The sequence below is a fragment of the Apostichopus japonicus genome, chromosome 20 (assembly GCF_037975245.1).
Source record: "Apostichopus japonicus isolate 1M-3 chromosome 20, ASM3797524v1, whole genome shotgun sequence".
Taxonomy (NCBI): Eukaryota; Metazoa; Echinodermata; class Holothuroidea; order Aspidochirotida; family Stichopodidae; genus Apostichopus; species Apostichopus japonicus.
The window spans coordinates 24,706,106-24,730,346 of NC_092580.1; the positions used below are offsets into that span (position 1 = coordinate 24,706,106).

General features: G+C 38.7%; 1 protein-coding gene across 13 annotated transcripts in view; it reads right to left on the reverse strand.

Moving 5' to 3' along the window:
* LOC139960849 (protein SSUH2 homolog) overlaps positions 1–24,241 on the reverse strand; it is a 45,795-nt gene that overhangs the window by 15,967 nt on the left and 5,587 nt on the right. For 2 of the 13 annotated variants that reach the window (XM_071959466.1, XM_071959471.1), the window contains exons 3-13: positions 19,632–19,687; positions 17,937–18,018; positions 17,146–17,379; positions 12,652–12,725; positions 10,145–10,239; positions 9,610–9,762; positions 7,651–7,797; positions 2,868–3,078; positions 2,164–2,283; positions 1,053–1,198; positions 101–230 (exon numbers count right to left, since the gene is read on the reverse strand). In XM_071959466.1, the coding sequence (XP_071815567.1) occupies positions 101–230; positions 1,053–1,198; positions 2,164–2,283; positions 2,868–3,078; positions 7,651–7,724 (681 nt within the window). In that variant the 5' untranslated portion in view covers positions 7,725–7,797; positions 9,610–9,762; positions 10,145–10,239; ... (2 more) ...; positions 17,937–18,018; positions 19,632–19,687. Of the gene's footprint in view, positions 1–100; positions 231–1,052; positions 1,199–2,163; positions 2,284–2,867; positions 3,079–3,618; positions 6,318–7,650; positions 7,798–8,349; positions 8,406–9,609; positions 9,763–10,144; positions 10,240–12,651; positions 12,726–17,132; positions 17,380–17,785; positions 18,019–19,631; positions 19,688–24,241 lie in introns of those variants that run through there. The other 11 variants (XM_071959475.1, XM_071959478.1, XM_071959469.1 and 8 more) reach the window with 11 other exon arrangements.

Genomic DNA, 24,241 nt, shown 5'->3' on the forward strand with positions numbered 1-24,241 from the left:
ATCAGATAAACACACACATATATACATTTCAAACATTTCAGAGAAAAACCAACAAAGAATATCATTTGTTATATTAACACAAATTGTAAAATATGCTTACATGGAATGCAGACGACTGAACAATATCATTGATTTTCATGTTTGTAGCAGCTCCTGTCCCATAGCAACATTTCTCAGAGACAAACTGCATAAGTGCTTCTTTGGCTTGCTCATCATTGAGTGATGGTGCACTGCATGTGAAGAACATAAAATTGAACTGTAAGTGTGTATCAAGCAATGGAAATCCAATTGGACCATGCATTAAACAATTTGTATACATATGTATATTAGATCCTCCTGCAAGCAGGAACTCGCGAAGAAGCCGCATTGGCTTATCAAAGCCGCAAGCTGACCGAAGTCAGTCTCTTACATTCATATTTAACGTCCTATTTGTTAGACTCCTATTTGTTACGTCCTATTTGTTAGACTCATCCTATTTGTTAGACTCATCAACCTAATGGTAAAAATAAATATTCTTAAAGCCACATTACATAGTCTATCAGAAACACAACAGAATCAATACCAATCTGGACTGTCAAACAATTGTTGTTGTGCTTAATGAGACTACTAAATAATCACAGCATCATGGGCCATGGTAATGCATTTTCTTTTGTAAAATCCCAACACTTTTCTGGTTTGGATTTTTACAAATACTGTTACTTACCTGTCTCTGCACAACATATGCACTATAATCTACCTTAATCTACACAAAGTGGCAACTCCCCCCCATTGACCCACTTTCCAAGCCAATGTTCACTTCTTCTTGTTCCTTGTTCCCAAATCAATCACTCTGAAGACTTTTACTGGCTAGGTTTGTCTGAATTAAGGTAGGGCTATGTTAATGAAGATTAGATTAGATATGAAAGTAAATACTTAGGACAAGGACACAAACGTTTAACAGATCTACTCTGCATTCTATAGTTTAATTAACACTAAAAGTGCATCTACTGATGCACCTTGATTTATACATGCTCATATGGACAGAGGACAGATACATGGGTGTATATACTCACGGGGGCAAGTCTTGTCTCTGAGGAGGGCCTTGGCTACTCAAAGCATCTTGGTAGGAAGGTGGAGGCAAAGCAGCATCCATCTGGTTATAACCAGAAATGGCATCAAAGGCACTGGCAGGAGGTGCTGTAGACTGCGGCTCATTGCTCTGTCACAAAAATGAGAAAAAAATATTTGATACAAACGATTATCAAGGGTTGATGGAAGATCAAAAGAGAAATAAGGAGAATGTATTTAAGCAAACTGTACAATAAGATGTACTGTAACTGTACCTGTACAGTAAGATCTTCAAACTACTGTCACTAGGCAATATCCCAAAGAACTGAATACAATTTCACGCAGACAGACTCCCATTATTACTGTAGGCTATGGAAATGGTATAGCACTAAACCTTTCGGCTATAACTGCAGTCTTGGTTAGTTAGGGTTAGGAAGCCTACAGTAGCTCATTTGAAACCCTATCGTTGTGATAATGGCTGACAATTATTCCATGCTTTCTCTTTTCCATAAGCATTGCAGAGAATGATGACATAGTTATCACGCCTAATCCATTCCTAGTCCTGGTATTACCAGTTAACATCCCATCTGACAGACAAGAGTCTGATATCATGCAAAAACTTGGCACACCTTTATAATAAACAGTCAAGTTGCTACAAGAAAACACACAAATGTTTAAAACGTCCAGTCCCTTGCTTTAAAGATCACACACACTTGTACATGTATTCAAACACAAACCAAAATCATCTTCTGTAACTTAATTTTGTGGAATCTTATTAAAATCTGTTACAACAGGTTATTGCAATTAATTGTGACTTTCAAAAAGACTTCACGAATGGAAAGTTAAAACAAAATTCCAACATTTTTTGTCCATTCTGTCACAAAATGAGCCAGCAAAAAATCTTTTATTGAAGCATTAGACAATAGACCTTTGATCATGGACATCCAGAGATGGTGCAATATTCTTTCCCTATAGCGAATGTAGACATCACTAGCTGGCTACTGAATTGTGTGCAGCTTGTGCAGTAGATGGACTGATATTGGTGACAGGACGAGGACCATATATATGTGCAAATTTGCATCCTAAGTACATTTTTCTTCAAAGTTCATATCTAACCTGAGCATTGTTAGGATCTGCTTCTACATCCTCATCTGGGACGTCTCCTTTGTATGACGGCTCCTCTGGACCGCCTCCTCCTCCGGATGCTGGCATTCCTCCTGGATATCCTGCCCCGGGCTGATGGGATATATGAAACATTATGCAAACTTAATGAATAACACAAAGTCTGAGAATGATTTTTACAATTATATCTTCAGAGTTCAGATCTCACAAAATAAAACTATTTCTCACCCAGGAAAAAATCATGAAAATTAGATAACCTTGCACAGAGATTATGAAACTATTCATCCCTTGGGAATAAAATCCTGGATCTTTGATAAAAACAATAAAATGAAAGTACTGTACCTTAACAGAGAGATTATGAAACTGTAATACTGGAAATATATACAGATCTTCAAAGAGCGCATGGACACTAGAAACCAAAACTAAGAGATATAAATTAATGGATACAGAACAGCCAGGTGAATTTTAGTTTTGTTATCTACAGTAGGTCTACTAAATTTTGGATTTACAATGGATTCGTGCATTGAAGCAGGCACAGCCAATAGGAAATGATTGGTAATAGTTGACTGTCTCATAATATTCATCTCTTCTTCTTGACATACTGTACACATGTGTTAATTTGTTCACCTATGAAATCTTACACTATTATTAATGTATGTCCACATAAATTTTCTCCTTTTTTCCCTTCTTCATCTCACCTGTGGCTGGGATTGTGGGTTTCCAGATGCAGCAGGCTGTGGGGGATTACCACCTTGTTGGTATCCTGGTGCACCACCCTGAGGATACCCTCCACCACCTTGTGGGTAGCCTCCGCCTCCCTGAGGATATCCCCCGCCACCTTGTGGGTAGCCTGCAGCTGCTGGAGGGTAGTTCTGTTGACCTCCTTGATACATCTTTGGCTGCTGCTGTCTGTCATGGAACAAGTATATTAATTAGTATTTGATGATGTACAGTATATATTGCAAAAAATATAAGTGACCTAAAACCCTTTGTAGGCTTATCCAGTAGGTCCCCCTCGGTATAACACAGTTAAACTAATACACATGGTCCAAACTATTCATACAAAAAACAAAACATAATGAAATAATGAATAATAGAAGCAGAGCAAAAGTGTTAAGATGCATAGGAGTTTATGTACACAGAAACTATCCTAGCATTTTATAAAGGAGACAAAATATTAAGAGCCTTCGAAAGTGCCACACAAAACTTGAACAATAATTACAGTTCACCATGAAAAGTGCAAGACTGTACAAAGCTCAATTCATATATTTGGTGACTTTGTATATAGACTGACCAATAGAGCTGATCGAATTACTACTAAAACTTCAGGAAAGACTATCAGCTATGTACAGTATATGTATATAGGTATATGACATAAATCTTGTTGTTGTACTACTTTACATACCTTTTTGAATAACATTAAATTTGTAACGTTCTAAAAAAACATACCCCAATAACCTCTGATTCTCTGACATACTGTATTGTATGGCTGTGCAGAGTACTGTAATGTCACCTACTCCAGGAAACAATTAAATCCACCGTAAAGCTGTTGATTTTAAAATTGTCACAGTACTATTACATTCCAAGACAAACCAACTGAACAGGCAACACATATACACATGTACAATAGTCTATGGGATCTCTGTAGGGAGTGTTACTGTTAAGTACATATGCGTGCAGGGATAAAGTATGTGTGTGTATAAAAATAAACCAAGATCATAAGACCAGGGAATTGCACACCAAAGTAATCAGGGTAAAAATACAAAGGTATCTTAGCTAGTGGTTCAACTTTTTGTGTCTGCATCAGTGCACACAGGCTTGTTTCCATTGAATTGTTGACAATTAAGTGACTGTGTAAATACTGTATTAACTCCATGAAGTTCCTGATAACCGGATTTTAGTTTTACACCTTAGCAGAGATACATTTCAATGTCATTAGCATAATCAACAGATGCATATGATCCAAAACTTGGCAAAATGGCCTAAATTTCTGTGTTTTCAAACTACAGAACTACTGCATAATCCAAAATTACCATAGATCAAAAAAGATGCAAAAAAAAAAGGAAAACAAAACTTTGAAGAGGAAGCAAATGAAGTGTCAAAGCTTCAACACAAATTTGATTACCAGGCAGTTAACTTGGACATCAAAGCAGACAAGATCAAAACAGTCTTTTGATTCTATTGCTTGAGTCGTGAGTGATACAGAAAAACAAAGGTGTCAGTTAAAGGGTGTGAAGACTCAATTCTCCCTACTATATTTTGCTCTTGTCTTGTAGGGTATATGGATGTGAATCATATTAGTATTACCTACTGTATGCATTCTTGGTAGATGCCAAGGCCTTATCCAGGGTAGCCTATTGTTAGTAGTTACTATGATACTGGGTAAATTGAAAGTCACTATGTAAGTAATCCTAAGAATAGCTAAGCCTATGTAAGCCTAAGTAATCCTAATATTAATATACTGTATTCTATATAAGGAATGTCATCTGTCTCTGTGACAGATGAGAGTAATAGATCAGTAGAGCATACACTTCCACCGTGTAGAGTTGTGTTTTTCTTGAGTTGTCTCTACATTGGTGTAGTTGGCAGGATTTGTTAGTTGGCATACTAAGTTGGTGTAAATTTAATGTATCATGCAGAGACGGTAGCTGTCCAGAGCTATTAATCTATATTTACCAATTCCAACCAGGAATTGTTGTTTTGAAAATGTAATCAAGGTGACATCGTTTCACAGGGGACAGAACAAAAGGGGAGAGAGCCAAATGGGGACTCCATATTGCCTGATATGAATCAATTTTCATCATTTCTCAGCAGAAAGATCCGATACTCTCTAATATTATTAGAAAGCTAGAGGATTCACAGTCTTTTGATCACAAGATTAATGAACATTACCACATTGAAAATGGTGTTTTGATGTGTTTGACCCCAGGTACAAATGTAAAGAGGGTAGTTGTTCCAAAAGATTTAGTGGCTAGTGTTATTTTTCACTTCCATGGTACTCCGACTTGTCCTCATTTAGCTTGCTGTACATGCTCATGTGAGCCACTGGAAAGATTCTAGCTACTGTGTTGAATAAATTGTTCTGTATTTGGGGTGCTTGCAACAGTCTAGTCTCTGACAATGGACCTCAAATGATCTCTAGGCATGTGGCTGAATTGTGTATCCTGTTGGGAGTGAAACAAGTTTTTACAACTCCCTATCACACACAGAGCAATTGGGTGGAGCGGGTTAACACAAACATTGTATCCATGCTTTGTTGTTTTGTAAAGGGAAGACTATACAGACTGGGACAAACATGTGATGGAATTTATGTTTGCATTGAATTCCTTTCACCATGATTCAACAGGGTATAGTCCTGCAGAATTATTCTCACACTGGAAACTGCAGGGACCAGGTGAATGGGTGGGTGAGTCGCCGTTGCACCAAAATTCAAAAGAAATGTTTAAAAATGCCAGAATAAACATGAAGCGTATAAACAGTAGGAATAAAATTGCATAAAATCAAAAGAGATCCGTAGGTAGCATCAAAATTGGTGACAATGCTCTTCTCAAAAGTCACCCACTTTCAAATTATGAGAAAGCAGTTTTCAGCAAAATTAGCATCCAAATGGCGAGGACCTTACAAAGTCCTTTCTAGACTCTCTCCTGTTAATTTTGTAATTCAGTGTGGTGAGGATAAACGAGTTGCTCATGTTCAGCAGCTGAGAGTATTTTCCTAAATAACATTTGACTTATTCAGTGTGTTGGATGCTGCATTTATTAGTATATGTGTTTTTTCTTTGTGGGGGGGGGGGGGGGAGGGGGATGAAGGTTTACTGACAGTGGGTGAGCTAGGGGTATTGGTTAAGGGGGGCGAGAATGGTCTGTAGGGGCGCTTTCGACACTATCTAAGCGGAGCGCCACCACAGGTTGGCGTGGAGCGTACAGACATTTTTTTAGTAAAGATACTTCCTAGATCGCCGGAAATGACCCATTCCTGGCCTTGCTAATTTGCAGATAAATAACAATAATAATAAATACAGAAGGTGTCATCGCCAACAAAATGTGACAAGCGTCAATCTAGGTAGATGAGAGCACAATGAAAAAGTAAATAATCGCGAATAAGTAAAAAGTGGTTAAAAGCTGAAAAGGGCGCCAGCAGTCCATTTGAGTCTGTCAGGGGGGGCATCCGCCCCCCCCTGACAGACCCAAATATATATATATATATATATATATATATAAATATATATATATATATATATATATATATATATATATATATATATATATATATACAAGTAATGCCGTATTATATTAAGATTACTCATTGTTGTGAAGTCTATAAGTAAGGATAGGAAAGCTGCTTATGTCCTAGGGATAGCTTAAGGGGATTACGAAGCTGGGATTACTTTGTACATAAAGACTTGGTAATAGGATTTAAGGATAGAGCTAGGTTGGCGTGGAGAGTACAGACATTTTTTTAGTAAAGATACTTCCTAGATCGCCGGAAATGACCCATTCCTGGCCTTGCTAATTTGCAGATAAATAACAATAATAATAAATACAGAAGGTGTCATCACCAACAAAATGTGACAAACGTCAATCTAGGTAGATGAGAGCACAATGAAAAAGTAAATAATCGCGAATAAGTAAAAAGTGGTTAAAAGCTGGAAAGCGCCAGCAGTCCATTTGAGTCTGTCAGGGGGGGCGGATGCCCCCCCTGACAGACTCAAATATATATATATATATATATATATATATATATATATATATATATACATATATATATATATATATATATATATATATATATATATATACAAGTAATGCCGTATTATATTCAGATTACTCATACACCTGTATATAGGTTATGCATGACATATTTGCATATCATATATATTTATAAATAGTAACTAATGTATGTTACTATAATCATTAAGTATAATTTTGCCGGCATGACTTTCTGTATGATGTTGTAACGTTCTGCAAGCTCATAAACATATATATATTATAAATATTAGACACTGGTTTTTCGTAGGTGGGAGTATACAAATGTATGAACCGGGCGGCTGTCAGCAGTGCACGAGGAAGCACATACAAATCACTTTCACTCACATAGGGCCCCGCTAGTAACGCAGTAAATACACATGATGTTGAGGAATCTGCGCGCAAGTATTAAATCAGCATCATTTCGAGCGTGAGCAAATATGATTTTTTTTGTCTCTGGTTGAAAGGTTAGCAGAGCTTGTCGCAAAACAAGTTTTGAAGGTCATCAGGAAAAATTAGTTTCAAGGTTGAGCCTGAACTTAAGAAGTGTTTCAAAGTTACTTGTTAGGCTCACTTTATTGTAAGTTGGGCCCACTATTAGTATCTGTCGAATGCAAGTCGGGTCTTGAGATAGTTAATCCAGCATAACGTTTCAGCATTAAATCGCTACTCGTGATTATTAGAGCTGTTTGGCAATGATATAGTGTGAGTTTACAGTATTAAACTGTTTACCTACTTTAGCCATGTATATCCTACCATGTAGTCACACAGTGTCTGTATAATATGTCTTCTTTCTCTATCATTAGGCATTCTTTCTGCTTTTAGTCTTCCCTCAAGCACTAGTAGCAGCCTTGGAATTTTGAACTTCTTTGGCCATTAATTCCTATTTTGATACAAAACAAACAAAACACACCGTTGATTGTTCATAGTTTCAACTTATCAAATATAGTTTCTGTGATTCAACTAATGGCATTCTATGCTGACCAAATGATGGTAAAATAAAAGAACTAACAAGTTATTAAATTGTTTGTTAACAGGTGTTGGACTTCTGAAAATGTTTATGATTCTTATGCGGTCAAATAAAATGTCCTACACATAGACACACAATATTGCTCAACCAATTGCTGAATACTAGTTGGCATGATAAAAGGATCTGTGGTAGTATACACCTATTAAATGCCCCAATACACACTAAATCAAAAAGTAATGTGATCCCTTAATCTATTTAGCTCTCACAAGCTTAATGCAACCAATAACTGGATAGCTGACAAGTTGGCCATTCATAGCACCCTCAATTTTCTATATCATAACCATGCAGATTGCTTGTTTACTATGAGAGACTGATGTTTTCCTCACTTGTAAACAAACCTCTTTACTCAGCAGAAATCAATTTTTGTATGCTGTTCCAGGGAGGCCTAAATTGGTCTAAACTTACCTCAACTGACCAAATTTTTGTATCACTTGTACTCTCTTTCATGCTCCTTAACATCCCTGCCAAGAAAACACCAGACCCTAATTGATAACATATCAAGAAAGTTGTTCTCCTGTTGCTTTTTCTGAATGAGAACACTTGTGGTGGATTGATGTAAATGCTAATAGGATTATGCCATCTTAACTAACAATTGAAATTTTTTAGACTCCACATTAAACCTCTTTTAATGATTGTTTGAGAAGTTGTGACTTACACCCAGGGACGTGGCTAGAGGGGGGGTGGGTGTGGGGTGTCTCACCCCTGAACTTGATAAAACTGACGATAGTTGGAAAATTGGAGTGCGACAGTTGGAATTTCCGACTGTCGCACTACAGTTTATCTAGGCCTATTCATATATTCCTGTGATTGTGAATGACCTAAAAATTGATAAATTTCGGTCAAAATTGGCCTTTAATCAGTCATATTTACCACGTTTGTCTTGCCACTTTCATAAATTGTATCTCGCGATTCTTATACTCCACCACATAAAACTTGGTATGATTTTGAATACTCCAAAAAAATGCCTAATAGAACTACCGTCATAGGCGTAGGGGACCAATATGATTTGTGGGGGCTGATTTGGGAAAATATAACCAAAATTGTTCACGTTTCGCGTGTTACACATGTCAATGTGCATATCATATAGTCATGCACCGGTTTTTACATCGCATGCCAATAACATACAATCATATGCTGTGTTATTACCCTTCCATATTGGTTAGAATTATTGGGGAAGTCAATACAATATTTATGGTAATAATAATATCAGTTTAACCATTGAAAAACACATTGCAAATTATCTTTCTTTCAGTAGGTAAAAAAATTTGGTTGGGGAGGCTAATAACTTTGTGAAGTGAGCGCCAGTGGAGACAAATGTATCGAAAACAAGTTCAGAACAAAAGTGCAGTCAGTCGCGAAAGACGCCACTGAATAGGTCACTAGGAAATTGTTATATTTTAACGGGTAAAAGGAAAGATATGTTTGGTAGGCGTGCAACAACATTGAAGCCAGGTAACAGGTTCGGTTTTACAGCTCGTACAGCTGATGCCAACCGCACTGGTGACGTGCCTACCCCTTCTGATGTGGCACCTATTCCTCTTGCAAACTTAGATATGAAGAATTTGTGGGAATTGGCTCAAAGGTTGTGTTTGGACGCATTCTCTGAAGATACAAAGGTACTGTAAGCTCTTACCCATCTACAAAGGTTTAAACCAAAAAGCAAACCTGGCAAGAATCCCACAGAACTAAACATTGCACGGCAGTTAGGCTTGCATCAGATGTAGATCAGTTCAAGTGCAGCTCATAGATTGCTCAGCAGCATCTCTCTTCCCAGTCCCGCTGTCAGAACACTACAAAAGTCAGCCAACCAGTTTGGACCTGCAATAGAAGAAATGAATGAAAATGATATGTCAGAAAAGGGGTGTATAAAGAAGACACTGCAACTGCATGGCCTCTCAAAAGACTCTCCAATTTTTGCAGAATATGATCGTCAATATCATACCTGTCTGTGTAATGCAAAAAGTAAGACTCCATTTGTTTGTGCAAGCCAATACAGAGATGTTATTGTTGAGAATGTTACCATGGATAAATTTAAATTTGATTACAATCACAGTAACAACTGTAACTTAATTGGTGAAATGAATAGAAGAAGGGTCACAAGTTGCAATTTCCAGGCAATGAGGGCTGTTCAGTAAAGATGCCAATGTCAAAGATGAACAGAATGGTGGAAAGATTTGTGCATCCATATTACTGTACTTACTGGTAAGAACCCACTAAAGGAGAAGTGCCTAACAACTGATGCTGATGGCAAGGCATGTAAAGGGTTCACTGGTACAATGGCTGCAGCTACTCATTCTGAAACAGAGAACCATATGCTGTTAGACCAAGTTCACCTACTCAAGTCACTCTGCAGAGCACTGGCTAAAGCAGTACTCTCCTCTGATATGTTACCTGCACAAACTGTGACTAGGATGCACTTGATACAAAAGTACATTGCAGAGGACTTGACCTGCCTTGTACTGGCAGAGGTGACTACTTGCAGGATTTAAAGCCCTCAAATACGACCACTGCAAAGTTGGGAAGGCTTATCAACATGTTAAGACTGCCTTGCAAAGTGCTACATTGGAAATCATTCACATTGCCCAAAGCATTCATTTGTATGCAAGAGGGGCAGGAAGTACACATTTCCATTCATGCCAAATGCTACAAAGAGATCCCTGCTAATATCCCACACTGACAGCACACAACTACAGTACTGATTTCGCTTAACTCCCATTGAAAAAAAATCAACGATCTATAAAAAAAGTTGAAAATCGATAAAAAAAGTTGAAAATCGATAATAAACAAATAATTTCATTAAGATTTAGACTACTGCGGGCACGGTTGTCAACATAGTTTCAACGAAATTTCCACGAAAGTTATCGCGATCAACAACCGCAAAGGCAATTCTAGACATATCAAGGTTGTGACCTACGTTGAATCCTTAGTGTAACTACAGCCGTTTTCAGACTATACCAGAAGTGGCCGAGGAATATTACAAACGTTGCAAAAGTTTGATTGTATATAAGACAGAGTAAGTTCTGTACTAGGTGTTTGAAAAATTATTTGGCTAGGATAATAAAAACTGGTCTTGGTCGATCGTAACAAGTACTTAAGTTATAGGCTAGTATTAAACTAAGATAAGTTTAAGTAACTCACCAATGAACGCAGCGTCAGAAAAACAAGAACGTACTACAGTACCGTTTACCGCACTCACTTTTAAACCAAAAAATCTCCCCCCGGCTTCAATGCAAAATAAAAAACATCCTGTTACTTTCCCCCTAACCAAGCTACTGTAAGTTGCCCGCGAATGCAGATGGACTGCCCTGGTAATTAAGGTCGCAGCCTGGGTCTGGGCCACCTACAGTATGCTGCTTACATGTGCATTCCCTACCCTGGATATCCCCAGCGACCAAACTTTTTTGAGAGGCCTAGTCCAATCATAAACATGGATTTGTCAAATTCACGCCTACCATCTGTTAATTAGCATAGTATTTATCTTCGTGGGGGGTATAGCACTGCAGAACCTTTGGCTGGCTTACTCTAGAAGCAAACATTATTTTGCCCCTACTGTTCATAATGGAATGGATGTTACCTGTAACTAAGTTAATTGAAAACCAAATATTCGTTCATATATATAAGTAGCACAATCCAGCAGGGATAGAAAGTTTATCTTGAATAAACCAATCAGAAGTTGTGCTATTAATAAAACTTGAAAACACCTGGCCAGCAAAAGAGTTGCAAACAATTGTTTCCATGACTACTAAGAAAATAAAACAGTGGCTTGGGCCCAAGTTGGGGAGAAACCTGTGGAAAATGAATATATTTTCATTGCTTATTTGAGTATTGTATATTGGGAAGAGCTGATCAAACATTACTGGGGAGGGCTTTCAACTGGCCTGACGGCATGTAAATTTATTTTAATGAGAAGGGGGTTTTTATGAGTCTCCGGGTATGCGTCACATGAGAAGTAAATGTTTTGTTTTTCGATTTTATCATCATTTTTCAAGTGGAACAGCTCATAAAATCATATCAATCAAATATCTTTCCTTAGTTTTACTAATCAGGAATGTTTGACAAGGCATGCAATGCATCGTTCGAAAATGTAATTTTAAACTAGAATTGAAAATGAACGACATAAAACAATATCTGTGAAGCGTGTGGAGCACAACTTTGAATATTCGTTGTGAAAGAAAACATAATGAACAATGTTTACTGCGTAAATAAATGTTGCGGAACTGGTATAGAGAAATTACGTACTGCAGCTTACATCAGAGAAGCTCATAAATGACACAGGTGGATAGAGCGCATCACAATTCGGTTTAGGAAATCCCCACACAGCTGACAAAAGTCGATATCTCCTTCCGTTTTCGAGTTATAGGCGATTTTGTGGCGATATGGTTTTCAGTATATTTTCATTCAATAAAGTCGTTTTTTTGTGTGTGTTATAAGGGTGTGACCTAACAGATATTTCACTAACCATTTAACCGTATAACCTGCCAGTAGGTTAAACTTTTAAGCGATGTTTCCCGATTGCGGCTTTCTCGACGTAATGTCACTCAACTTTTAATGAAAATAGGACATTATGAGTACAATAATTTAGGGTTTTTTTTTTCAAAAAAGTAGCAATTCAGGCAACAAGACGACGATCAATGTATGTTAATTACTAATTAGGCCCAATAATATTGCGAACATTACGTGTAATAATTGATGAAAAGAATAACACACCTGATCAGTATATCGTGGTCTTCAGAAGTTCAGATCACTGAATTTATATAACTCGGCCTTCGGCAACATCGTAACTTTTGAAGAAAAGAAACAATATATTTGTCTATCTATCACAAGATTTTAAACAAAAACTCGCCTAACTTAGCAATCTTACTCACCTTTCCTGCTTACTCATTAAAAGTCATGTTTAGAAAACAAATTACGCACGCACATGTTTTGCGATGGGTTGTAGCAGCCTCCAATTTCATTTTCTTTTTCTTGTGTCACATACATGATACAGTACTTTACATTTGATACAAAAGTTTCTTCAACAAAAGCTTCCCAAAATTGGTGTCGCAATAGGTTAAATTTTAACCGCGCAGTGCATTACCATTCATAATTTGCATATTACACCAAAATTTACACTCAGCGTCCAGATGGCGGAAGAATGTAACATCATGTTCAATGTGTTGTGTCGTTCCCATGGTGCGATGAACTTGGGCAAGTTCAAATGTCAATGGCCTACTTATGTTCTATGACCAATGTCAGTGGGAATTATGTGTGTAAAAACTCAAATTTTTTCCACGTGTTATATATATATATAGAAGTTTTACGTAAGCGGAGCGAATTTTGGGGCGGCTCGTTGATTGTGAGGAAGCACTTATCTAAGCATCAATATTTGTGAAAAATATCGGTTTATCATTTTCATTCATATTCTTTTATGTTTGCCGCAATCCCGCCCGCAATGCATGCACAGTATAATACCATGTGTGGAAAAAATGGCTGTATACATGCGGACCTGAGAGAGCCAACTGGCCTTGTGTTGTTAATGTTATTACGATACTTTCTAGAACGACCATTTGCGTCTTTTGGCGTCGACATATTTTCACACGGGATTTCACCATGCCATTGCTCGGTGTACACGGGTGATATATGTCGCAAATATAATCTGAGAAAACGAATTGACGACACTATCATGAGCTTGTGACTATTGGCCTACTACTATAGTTATATTGAACACATTATTCATGCCTAAAACATCGTTTTTCTGTTTTTTTATTGATGTTATATGCAAATTATGAATGGTACTGCGCAGTGCGATTAAAACTTAACCTATTGCGACACAAATTTTGGCTGTTGTTGAATTAACTTTTGTATCAAATGTAAGGTACTGTATCATGTATGTGACACAAGAGAAAGAAAATGAAATCGGAGGCTGCTCAAACCAGTTTCAACTTGATTTTTACAACCCATCGCACAACACGTGCGTGCGTTATTTGTTTTCTTAACATGACTTTTAATAAGTAAGCAGGAAAGGTGGGTAAGTTTACTAATTTAGGCGAGTTTTTGTTAAAAATCTTGTGATAGATAGACAAATATATTGTTTTTTTCTTCAAAAGTTACGATGTTGCCGAAGGCCGAGTGATATAAATTCAGTGATCTGAACTTCTGAACACCACGAATACTGATCATGTGTGTTATTCTTTTCAGCAATTATTACACGAAAGGTTCGCAATATTATTGGGCCTAATTAGTAATTAACATACATTGATCGAGTGTCTTGTTGCCTGAATTGCTACCTGCTGGGGAAAAAAAACCTTAATTATTGTACTCATTATGTCCTATTTTCATTAAAAGTCGAGTGACCGTGCGTCGGAAAAAACCGCGATCGGGAAACGGCGTTTAAACGTTAAACCGACCGGCAGGCGATACGGTGAAACGGTTAGCGAAATATCTGTTGGGTCACACACCCTTACTTAAACACACACAAAAACGACCTTATTGAATGAAAATATACTAAAAACCATATCGCAAAAACACAAAATCGCTTATAACTCGAAAACGGAAGGAGATATCGACTTTTGTCGGCTGTAAAGGGATTTCCTAAACCGAATTTTGATGCGCTCTATCCACCTCTGTCATTTATGAGCATCTCTGACGTAAGCTGCAGTACGTAATTATTCTATACCAGTTCCGCGAAATTTATTTACTGTACGCAATAAGCATCGTTCGCTATGTTTTCTTTCACAACGAATATTCAAAGTTGTGCTCCACACGCTTCACAGATATTGTTTTATGTCGTTCATTTTCAATTCTACTTTAAAATTACCTTTTTCGAACGATGCATTGCATGCTTTATTAAACATTCCTGATTAGTAAAACTAAGGAAGGATATTCAAATATGTATTATTTTCATTTGATATGATTTTATGAGCTGTTCCACTTGAAAGACGATGATAAAACCGAAAAACAAAAACATTCACTTCTCATGTGACGCATACCGGGAGACTCATAAAAACTCCCCCTTCTCATTAAATTAAATGTACATGCCGTCAGGCCAGTTGAAAGCCGTCAGGCTAGTTGAAAGCCCTCCCTACTAATGTTTGATCAGCTCTTCCCAATGTACAATACTCAAATAAGCAATGAAAATATATTCATTTTCCACAGATTTCTACCCAACGTGGGCCCCAAGTCACTGCTTTATTTTCTTAGTAGTCATGGATACAATTGTTTGCAACTCTCTTGCTGGCCAGGTGTTTCAAGTTTTATTAATAGCACGACTTCTGATTGGTTCATTCAAGATAAACTTTCTATCCCTGCTGGATTGTTCTACTTATAATATGAATAAATATTTGGTTTTCAGGTAACATCCATTCCATTACGAACAGTAGGGGTAAAATAATGTTTGCTTCTAGAGGCAGCCAGCCAAAGGTTCAGATAAATACTATGCTAATTAACAGATGGTAGGCGTGAATTTGACAAAGCCAGGTTTATGATTGGACTAAGCCTCTCAAAAAAAGTTTGGTGGTGGGGATATCCAGGGTAGGGAATACACATGTTAGCAGCAAACTGCAGGTGGCCCAGACCCAGGCTGCGACCTAAATACCAGGGCAGTCCATCTGCATTCGCGGGCAACTTACAGTAACGGGTTAGGGGGAAAATAACAGGATGTTTTTTTATTTTTGCGTGCATTGAAGCTGGGGGAGATTTTTTGTACGGAATGCGCTCTCAGAAAAGTTTGTTTAGTGAGTGATGTTCTGTAGTAAACGGTACTGTAGTACGTCAAGTAACACAGGAATTTATTGGAAATAAAGATCTCTTTGATATCCAGCTACGACTGTTTCATTGTGGATATTTTTTTTTATTTCTAGTTTTTCTGACGCTGCGTTCCTTGGTGAGCTAACCTAAACTTATCTTAGTTTAATACTAGCCTATAACTTAAGAGTCGTAGAATGTGCTTATTACCATCGATCAAGATTAGTTTTTATTATCCTAGCCAAATCATTTTTCAAACACCTAGTAAAGAACTTACTCTATCTACAATCAAACTTTTGTAACATTTGTAATATTCCTCTACAACTTCTGGTAGAGTCTGAAAACGGCTGTAGTTAAACTAAGGATTCAACGCAAGTCACAACCTTGATATGTCTAGAATTGCCTTTGCGGTTTTTGATCGCGATAACTTTCGTGGAATTTTCGTTGAAACTTCGTTGACAACCCGTGCCCGCAGTAGTCTAAATCTTGTCAACGAAATTATTCGTTTTTAACCGATTTTCAACTTTTTTTATCGATTTTCAACGTTTTTTATCGATCGTTGATTTTTTTTCAACGGGAGTTAAGCAAAATCAGTACTGTAATCGTTTAAACGGTCACACCCTTAGAGTGTTATCTTGTTCGGAAATGATCCGAAATGAAAGTAATAACTGTTAAGTTTTTCCACTTTTTGGTATAAAATTATTCCATCAAAGTTAACCTGATTAACATGTCTCATGCCAAATCTATATTAAACAAACTAGAAAAAAATAAAAAGAGAAAACGCATTTTTGAAAAATGGAAGCGTCCTAGCAGAATGGGCGGGCATCTTTATTTTGCTTCAAGTAACATGTTTTCGCTCGGAAACAAAGTTTCATACTTCAACTCTAATAAAAAAACAAATTTACATCTCTTAAGAATAACTATTTTTCGCAATCTGCAAGTAAACCAAGTTTATTTATGTCCATTCATTATTTTAATGGTTAAACAGCACTCCAACTTATCTGGAAGGGTGCCTCATGGTACATAGCTTGTACTGCAACCTCCAAGATAGCCTGGCAAAGTTAAGACTTATGTCACTGTGTTTGGGGTTCAGTCAGAAAACGTCCCCCATCAGTTTTACTACATGTTTCTTTGAGTGTTACTACTCATGCAAGCCTGAGAATGCTTTTGTAAATATTCTTGCTTTCAAACGACTGTACCAAAGTCTAATTGATATTAATAAACGAAGTTACGCGTTTTCCGACGTTTCGCTTTACCACATATTGAACTTCTATTTCGTTTAAAAAAGAATTTCAACGCATCGTTGAAAATTCCACGTAGGAAATGACTGAGATCACCAATCGTTAAAATTCGTGGAATTTCGATAAAAATCTGCAAATTTCGATAAAAAACGAAGAAATTTGTTTATTTTCCTTTTAACAAATTTCAACAGGAGTTAAGCGAAATCAGTACTGTAAATGAAATACCTGAGACACCCACCTGCAGCAAACGTTTATGGTCCACTCAGTTTCAGACTTCCACTCAAAAAGCAGAGGTAGTCAATAATGCTTTCGAGTTTCCAATACAAAACATAGCACAAACATTTCACGCAACAGTCAGTACAGGGACCACAGTGCCACAAACATTACAAATAAAGGGCCTGAAGAGTCCATAGCCAGGAAGATGGAAGCTGCAGGATTAGAGGTGAGCTCAAATAGTCCATGTATCCAGACTCTGAAACAGATGCAAAGGAAACAACAGTATGATAGACTATATAAGAGAGACAGAGCATACAGAAGGAGGAGAGTACAACTCAGAGAGAGAGAGAGTACAAGCTACATGGTAGAACTAAAAATATAAACCAGTCCAGTGATTGATGACATATCAAAAAAGATGTCTCCTGTTGCTTTTTGGCACTTTTTCTGAAGAAGCACACTTGGTGCGGATTGATATAGAAGCTAATAGGAGTATGCCAGCTTAAGTAACAGTTGACATTTCTAAAATCCACTTTAAACCTCTTTTTATGATAGTTTCAGAAGTAATGACTTATATCATATTTGTTTATCTCTGTCTATTGTGTGAATCTTCATATGGTGTCTCACACATGTTGTACAGTCTATATGAATAATACAGTACTGACCTTTAAACAAGTGAGAGCCCAATGGTTGACATATTCCCTAGTGTGATTAGAAGTCATTCCATCAGCATGGCTGGCATCTACTGCATGTCTAAATTGTGCTTGGGTCCACAGAATGTGTTTTAAGCACAGTCCCTCAGTTGGTGCTACTTACCCCCTCTGGTGGAAACTTGACGCAAGTTGGCCTTCTTCCCTCTGAAAATGTGATCACTTCCTGTATCGAGTAAACTCTGGCCCTAAAATGAAAGAGAAAAGTTACTTGTTACTTTGGCACTGCTCTTCAAAGGTATTTTGTCAGATTTTGTTGCGAAAACTACTCAGGAGAGCTATGTACTAGCTGTGACCAGATCTAGAATGAGGGCGCTGTTCAAACAACATTCCAAACTAGTTGTAGTCCATCATATTGACTAGTTTCTCAGTGTAAGTCTTGTCTTGTATCAGTCTATGTGCAGCTATTCAACTGCTTAGACTTCCAATAAATGCTTACAAACAAAACTAGTGAATAGGTCACTGGAAAATTGGTATATTTTAAGGATAAAAACTGATTAGTATTCAGAAGAATGGGTAGAAGGAAAGGCATGTTTGATAGGCATGCAACGACCTTCAAGCCAGGTAACAGGTTTGGCTTTACTGCTTGAACAGCTGCTGAAGCTGATGCCAATTGCACTGTTGATATTCCTAGCTCTTCTGATACAGATATGGCAACTAATTCCTCTTGCAAACCTGCTTATAGAAGGCTCGACAAGGAAGAGTATGAGAGAGTAATTAACCCAGCAGATAAAGGACATGAGATATTTTCAACTCAGTCACAACAAACCATGTTTGCAGAATCTACAGGAAACAGGTTAGTTAATTTGCAAGCCCTATTAAGGGCCTATCACAGTGCTATGATGGCTCACAGAGAGACAAGCAATGGATGTGGGGACGACCCTATAGGTCTTTCTGATATGGAAGAATTGTAGGACTTGAATCAAAGGTTGTGTTTGGAATCCCTATGTAGCTACAAGAGTGAACTCTTGTCCATCTAAAAAGCTTAAAAAAACAGTAACAAACCTGGCAAGAATCCTTCAGGTAGCATACGCCCATTAAAAGTGACTTACACACTAAATCACAAAAGTAATGTGGTCTCTAAGTCTAGATAGAAGTTTTCACTAGCTAAACGCTACCCATCACCGGATAGCTGTCAAGTTGGCCTTTTATGGCACCATCAATTTTCCATATCATGACCATGTAGATTTTTTGCTATCCGAGCTGGAAGTTTTTGTCACTTGTAAACAAACCTCTTCACTCAGTGGTAAACAATTTTCCTATGCTGCTCCTGGGAGGCCTTAAAGGGGTCTGAAATGGCCTCATTTGACACAATTTTCTCACTACATGTACTTCCATTCATGCTCTTCAACATGCAAGCCACAAAAAACTAGGTCATGATTGATAACAGGTCACAAAAGATGTTCCCCTGCTGCTTTTTGGCACTTTTCTTGAAGGAGAAAAATAAAGCGGACTGATATAGACTCTAATAGGAGTATGCCACCTTAAGTGAGAGATGAATTTTTTTTTAATACCAATATGATACTTTTTAGTCATCACAATATAAACCACAACAAAATTCTATGCAATTATCATTTTAGGTCTATAAAGATGTATTTTCAGAGATTTCAGTATGCAAGGTGCAGTGTGTAAACACACATATGAGCAATACTGTGTAAGCAGTAACCAGGTCTACGTCTGCAACAACATTTCCAGTCACCAATTTTGATAAGCTTGACCAATTTGGGTGCATCTATGATTCCTGCAGGTTGTATTGGTATCCCTGATCACAGTCCACTTGGTCTGGCTTGCCCTACTGTACCTGCAGAAACGTCATCCAGAGAAGGGTCAGCAGGGAGGGTTTTTTCGTCTCTGGCTCTGAAAAGTGATGAAAACTACTTTTGATTAGCTCAGCTGATTCCTCCCAAACTGACCTACTGTACAGGACATACCCCAATGTATTCCTGAACTGTTTGGAATATGTTAAACTGATATTGCATGTCACTCCAGTGCAACTGTTAAGTTACTAAGAATTGAAGGTGTTCTTTGCCAAAACTGGATCATCAGGATTTGTAAACCACAGCCTCACTGTGTGACAAGTACAGTACATTTATGTAGCTGATCAATATGAGCTACCCTACTTGCTCTTCATATTACACACTACGACACGCTTGACGACCACAAACTGAAACATGGTGTCAGAAGTAAACTTAAGATAATTTCGAGGAACATTCTTGCGAGATTCTAAGGACTGATCACCCAAAAATCACCGTGAATTAGTCAGCAATTCGGTAAGATTCCGCTATGCAAATGCAACTTTAGAATAGCATACACAGTATCGTATGTATAGGACTATGCGATAAAACAGTACAGTAATCCGAGACGCAACGTAGAATGCAGTGTGATGTGGTAAGCAAAGAAAGGAACTGCAGATTGTACGCTAAACTATAACAGTAAGATATAACTGTGTTCGACTAGTTCATAATGCAACGAAGGGGAACACACTGCAGCACGGTGATAATACAGTAGTAAAGCCTTGTGAAACAACAGTCTGGTGAGGTGAAAATAAGAAAAGAAAACAATCAATACAAAACCGTGTACACGTTGGAGAATTAAAATTAACATTCAGACGATTCCTGAAATAAATTCTGCCAGAAGGATCGCGAGGTACAATAACAGTATGGATAAAGTTCCCCCACCAGAGAAGATTGATTTTGCTTCTCCCAAACTGGCAAGCAGATGGCAACACTGGAAAGAAGAATTCAAGCTACATGCAGAACTGGCAATGTCTGACAAAGATGATAAGTTAAAGGAAAAATGTGCCTCTATCTTATGGGCACTACCGGACGTGAGATATATGAGACTATAAAACCGGTACCAGCTGCAGGCGCTGCCGATGTTTGCCCGAAAATTGGAGAGCTCCTCACACTCTTTGATGCCCACTGCAACCCAAAGCAAAATGAAACTGTAGAAAGATACAAATTCTTCACAAGATTTCAGGAGCCAGGGGAGCAGTTGGACAGATACATCACTGAACTCAAAGTCCTGGCACAAACATGTAACTTTGAATCATTGCATGACCCGCTTGTCCGGATAGGATCGTGTGTGGTATCACAAATTCGGCACTCAGAGAGCGATTACTACGAGCACAGAAACTTACCCTGAAATCATGCGAGGATATGTGCCAGTCGGCGAAACTATCCAGAGAAAGGATAAGGACCATCTAGAGACGAAAACAGAGGTGCACGCGCTCTGACAAAGTGGGCAAGACGACAGACTTCAGAAATGCAAGTACTGTGGGAACAGACACGTCTTTGGGAAGTACCAGTGTCCTGCATATGGAAAGACCTGTTCCAAATGCGACAGGAAGAACCATTTTGCAGCTCAATGCAGAACAGCTACACGCAAAGCGTCAGCGAGCGGATCCCAACGGAGTGGACCCAAAAGGGGCAATATGAAACGGAAACCGTGGGTAAATGCTATAGCGGAAGGTGCATCCAACGTTGGCGACAGTTCCTCCGAGTCCCTCTCAGATGACGACTTCGAGGACGTCAATACGGTGAACCTGCTCACTCCTCCAAAGACAGAGAACAATATAAACTATATTAACTATAAGCAACAAAGTCACATTTACGCTGACATGAGTATAGATGAAGTAAGAGTCACTTTCAAATTGATAGCGGGGCAACCTGCAACATCTTACCAAGCTCAGTTATGAAGAAACTAGGTAAGCATAACATTAAGCAAACTAGCCAGGTATTATCAATGTACAATGGGAGTACCTCAAAGCCAAATGGTAAATGCAAACTAAAATTGGTGAACCCCAAAAATGGAAAGAAAAACCGGGCTGAGTTTGTGATTGTTGACAATGATATTGCAATCCCTCCGCTGGGCAGCAAAGCGGTCCAGCAGATGGGTCTCATAGAAGTTAGACATGAAAACATTGCCAAACCACTAGGCGTCAATGCAAATGATGCACGAATGCAAATGATGGTAAAAACGTCAAAGTTGTGAAGGAGGGGCAAATTACTAATGTTGTTAACCTGTACCAGGAATACAATGATGTTTTTGAGGGCATAGGTCAACTAGAAGGGGAATAAAAACTACAGCTAGATCCCAATGCAGTACCTGTAGTTCATCCACCCCGTAGGTTCCCGGTGGCAATCCGAGACAACCTCAAAGCAGAATTAGATAGGCTTGTGAAACAAAACATCAAAAGCCAGTTTCAGAGCCAACCCCCTAGGTCTCCAGTCTAGTGACTGTGGTAAAGCCGGGGAAAATGAGAATATGTATCGACCCCAGAGACCTAAACAAGAGTCTCATGCGCAGCCACTATCCGATGCCTACCTTAGAGGATATACTCCCAGATTTAAGTAAGGCTCAGGTCTTTAGTGTATTCGATGCTAAGCATGAGTTTTGGCATGTGAAGCTTGATAATGAGAGCTCACTTTTGACCACGTTTAACACCCCTTTTGGAAGGTATCGATGGCTATTGGCTTCCATTTGGACTAAATGCTGCGCCGGAAGAGTTCCCGCGTAGGCAGCATCAGGCCCTAGAGGGTTTGCCTGGTGTAAAATGTATTGTAGACGATGTTATCGTTTATGGGGAAGGTCCCACCAAAGAAGCAGCTATCCGTGATCACGACCAGAAGGTAAGAAACCTCATGGATAGATGTCGAGAGAAAAACTTGCGACGCAATAGAGATAAGGTCAAGTTTAGGACAGATGAGGTATCCTTCATGGGTCATTTGATTACTAGCCAAGGGTTAAAACCAGATCCAAGAAAGGTTGAGGCAGTCATTAAGATGCCAAAACCCACCGATGCGCAAGCAGTTCGGAGATTCATTGCTTTTGTAACATATCTCAGCAAATTCCTACCCATACTAAGTGACGCATGCGAACCGATGAGCAAACTGACGCTGAAGGACACAGAGTGGTCGTGGCATGAAGTTCATGACAAGGCTTTCAATAACATTAAGAGCCTAGTCACCTCACAACCAGTGCTCAGCTACTATGACTCCGTAAAGGAACTTAACTTGCAGAGTGACTCGTCAGAGTCCGGACTGGGTGCTACAATAATGCAAGACGGTCACCCAATTGCATTTGCTAGTCGCGCCTTGAGTGTCATAGAAACGCGATATGCGATAATAGAAAAAGAACTCCTGTCTGTCATATTTGGGTTGGAAAGATTTCACCAATACACGTATGCAATATGGTCGTAGAGTGACTGTACAAACAGATCACAAACCACTGGAAAGCATCGTCTGCAAACCGTTGTATAAGGCACCAAAACGCCTACAACGAATGTTGCTGCCACTCCAGATATATGACGTAACATTAGGCTATAGGCCAGGCAAACAGATGCAGCAGGCTGACACGCTCAGTAGAGCGTATCTTCCAGGAAAACCTCAAGGTCATACCTCTAGAGAGGTAGAATCAGTGAACATGGTGTATCAACTACCCATAACTGATTCCAGAAAACAGGCAATACAAGCGCACACAACATCTGATAGTACACTGCAGACACTCATTACCATCATTCACAATGGGTGGCCACAGTCTAAAAATTACTTACCACAGTGTGTGACTCCCTACTACCAATGTCGGGATGAGTTAACAGTGCAGGATGGCGTGGTAATCCGTGGTGAAAGAGTTGTTGTTCCTAAAACACTCAGGAGGGAAATGCTCGATAAAATTCACTCTTCGCACTTAGGAATAGACGGATGTCTTCGCTGTGCTCGTGAATGCCTGTATTGGCCAGGTATGAATGCCGAGCTGAAGGACTACATCCAAACATGCGACGTGTGTGCTTCTGTGGGAACTAATCAGCCCAAAGAGCCACTCATGCCACATGCAATAGAGCGAAGACCATGGTCCAAAGTTGGCGTAGACCTATTCCATGTTCATGACCGTAACTATGTCGTGACAGTCGACTATTTTGCTGGTTTTTGGGAAATTGACTTTCTCCAGGACACCACCTACAACAGTGCGATACACAAACTGAAAGGGCAATTTGCTCGTCATGGTATCCCAGACGTTTGCATGTCTGATAATGGACCCCAATTTAGCTCCTATGAGTTCAAACAATTTGCACTGGATTAGGAATTAAGACAAACAACATCTTCCCAAGGGTTTCCCCAAAGTAATGGTAGGGCGGAACAAGCAGTCAAGATGGCAAAGTCACTAATCACCAAAGCAAAAAAAGCAAGGAAAGACCCATATCTAGCTATCTTAGCTTATAGAAACACTCCATCTCAAAACATGGACTCCAGTCCAGCCCAACGCTTGTTTAGTCGTAGGGCAAAGACACTGCTTCCTACTAGCAGTAAACTGTTGAAACCTGCTGTGCCAACAAAGGTGACAGAGCAGATTAAATCAAACAAGGCAAGACAAGCCTACTATCATGATAAAGGCTCACATTCACTTCCAACA